This window comes from Sitodiplosis mosellana, unplaced genomic scaffold, assembly GCF_009176505.1.
Source record: "Sitodiplosis mosellana isolate CC-2019 unplaced genomic scaffold, AAFC_SMos_1.0 Smas_scaffold_1925, whole genome shotgun sequence".
In the NCBI taxonomy this organism is placed as follows: Eukaryota; Metazoa; Arthropoda; class Insecta; order Diptera; family Cecidomyiidae; genus Sitodiplosis; species Sitodiplosis mosellana.
Genome location: NW_022597167.1, coordinates 10,771 through 13,857, shown reverse-complemented (window position 1 = coordinate 13,857; position 3,087 = coordinate 10,771). Strand labels below are relative to the sequence as shown.

Sequence of the window (3,087 nt, the reverse complement as noted above, 5' to 3'; positions counted from 1 at the left end):
TTGTTGTCAAACTGTGATTTTGTCATTGAAGTTTTTTTTTTCATGCCTCCGTTTTTCTATGACACATAGTTGAAATCAGACACTTCCAGAGACACATTCGCTTAATTGACTGGTTTTGTTTTGGAATTTATTGTCGTTATTTGATATCGACCCGAATCAGTCTGATTAGAGTTTTTGGTCAGCTGGTTTCGGTCAGTTTGATCAAGGCCAGTGTATGTGTAAACATACGAATAAAGGAACAAAAAAAATACGCGCGACGGCGTTATGAATGGTTTTTTCCTACCGGACCTTGATTCATCTGTGTAAACAACAACACAACTTGTTTGTTATTATTGTCAATTCAATTCGCATTGTGAACATTCTAGACGGCCGGCGTTTAAAAACGTGAAATTTTTTTTCATTCAATTTTGTTTTTAATGAACAATGTTGAGCATTGGCTAACATCGAATAGTATTTGTTCAGCCATTGTGCCCAAGCCCATCGGCCACACATTTCACACGATATTTGATATGCTTCGTTTGTATAGTGAATTTTCTCGAATAGCCATTGCTTTCTTGATACGGCACACGAACGATATATGTGTTACACAACGTGTGAAGCGAGTCGACGATTTGTCTGGGTAAGTTTACTAGAATGGAACGCAATTGATGATTTAGTTTTTTTCTTGGACGCTACGCTGTTTACTATAAAAAGTCGTTCATTAATTTAGTTCGGTCAGAAGTGATTGGTATACGCAGTGGTTCGCACAACAAATCAGAAGAGAAATGGCGTTAAAGTGGGGAATTGTGTCGGTCGGTTTAATTTCACAAGATTTTGCCAATGCCGTGAATACACTCAACGCAGTTGATCACAAATTAGTTGCGGTTGCTGCTCGTGATTTGGCTCGTGCTGAAAAATTTGCGGAAAAATTCGGTGTTTCAAAAGCGTATAGCTCATATTTGGAATTGGCACAGGATCCAAATGTTGAAATCGCATACGTTGGCACATTGAATCCATGGCATTACGAAGTGTCCGTATTAATGCTGGAACATGGCAAGCATGTTTTGTGCGAAAAACCATTGTGCATGAACTTTAAGCAATCGGAAAAATTGATTGCACTTGCCAAGGCGAAGGGCGTTTTCTTTATGGAAGGACTTTGGTGTCGATTCTTCCCAGCCTATCAACACGTTCGCAAAGAAATCCGCAGTGGTGTGCTTGGTGACATTTTGTCCGTTGAAGCTGAATTCGGAATCAAGGACTTGAAGGAAGTCGCTCGGCTTTCGTAAGTAAAAATTTGGATTTTCATTGGAATTTGAAAAACATTCATAATTTTATATCAGTTAAAAACGTTCTACACTAATACCATACAAACAAAATGTGCTAATAAATAGTTGAAGTGATACGGCTTTGTTTATTGATCAATAAATAGTGACTGTTTATTTTTTCTAATAAAACTCTTTTGTTCTCGTGTAGAAAAAAAGCGATGGGCGGTGGAACCATTTTGGATATGGGAGTTTACACAATTCAAGCCTGTCAATGGGTGTTGGAAAAGGAGCCAATCTCAATCAAAGCCAAAGGTATCCTAAATGAAGAAGGTGTTGATCTCGAAATGTCAGCCGATCTTGATTACGGTGACGGTAAAAAGGTGCAGATCAAAACGAGTGCACTGAATCAGCTCAGCAACGCGGTAAAAATCGTTGGAACTAAAGGCAAAATTACGGTGCATATCCATTTTTAAAGAACATTTTTTAATGTTCAACTATTTTTTTCATTTATTTTGGTTTTTTTTTTCTTTCCTAATGACATTTTCATAATTTCATTTCGCAGATAAACGAAATCTTTTGCTCAACCAGAATTATCGATATTGATGGAAAAGAAAAGCATTGGCCATTACCACCAGCTAAATATGATTTCTACTACCCGAACAGCTGTGGCTTGAGATACGAAGCCGACGAGATCCGCAAAGCCATTCGTGCCGGTAAAAAGGAACACGAAAATGCACCACACACCGATAGTTTGGGAATTGCTCGCGTTCAAGATGAACTCCGACGACAACTCGGTGTCCACTACGAAGGACACGATGATTAATTTATTTCGCCTTTTTTTATTTTCACTATTCGATTAAATTTTTCCATTCACACCACTCGATTCAAGGGCTGCCAGTTCATGATGTAGTTTCTAGTTACACGTTTTGTTGACTATAGTTAATGTTCCCATATCAAATCTGCGAAAAATGATGATTTTCATCCTGGAGAGGAGCAAAAAAGATGACAAATTTTTCAAAAAGATGATTGTCATCTTTTTCATTTGTTTCCTAGGAAACGTTAATATTTTCTCAGTTTTAGAATGGGAATAGTAATTGCATGATGCATGTGCATTAGTTTTCAGCGAATTATTACAATACAAATTGCACAATACAATCAATTCTGATTTTGAAATGAACAGGCACGATAATTGTGGTGCTGTTCAAAACTGAGAACATTTGTTCTGAACAACAGGTGTTATTCGAGCACATTCAACCGTCAATAGTGTAATTTCAACTATATGTATTTCGTTGATATAGTAGAAAGAACAGCTATTGTTTCTAATATTTTTCGACATTCTGATGGATGAAATTTCTCTAAAATTCATGAAAAAGGACAAAATAAAGTAGCAAGAAAATATGGCAATAAAAGCAACTTCAAATTGTATGAATGTTTATGATGGAAACTATAATTTTCACATAATTATATTAAAACCTTATCTAAAAGCCATGAATTGGACTTACTCAATTCAAGTAATTTTCAGAAAAATGTAGTTATTTTTCCATCGCATCTTCAAAAAGATGACAATTCGATGAATTTCTTTGAAAAAATATGACTTTTGTGCAAAGATGATATGATATGACAAGCCTTGAAAAAAGATTACGTCTGGGATCATTAACTATAGTCAAATGTTCTGTATCAACACTTGGCCAAAAACGAATTTAAACGACGTACATTTTCGTTTATTGACCATAAACTGTTTTATCGCTTAAAAAAGTGAATATTGTCGAAATTTATAATAAATACGAACGAATCATTTTTAGAAAATAAATTGCATGTCACATCAAACAGATAAAACCTTTTC

General features: G+C 35.5%; 1 protein-coding gene across 1 annotated transcript; it reads left to right on the top strand.

The window, feature by feature from the left end:
- The first annotated feature begins 212 nt into the window (after positions 1-212).
- Positions 213-3,080, top strand: LOC129571297 (trans-1,2-dihydrobenzene-1,2-diol dehydrogenase-like). The gene is made up of 4 exons (XM_055451072.1): positions 213-619; positions 710-1,261; positions 1,453-1,699; positions 1,807-3,080. Exons 1-4 carry the CDS (start codon positions 417-419, stop codon positions 2,065-2,067), a joined length of 1,263 nt encoding a protein of 420 aa, XP_055307047.1. The 5' UTR covers positions 213-416; the 3' UTR covers positions 2,068-3,080.
- The last annotated feature ends 7 nt before the right edge of the window (positions 3,081-3,087 follow it).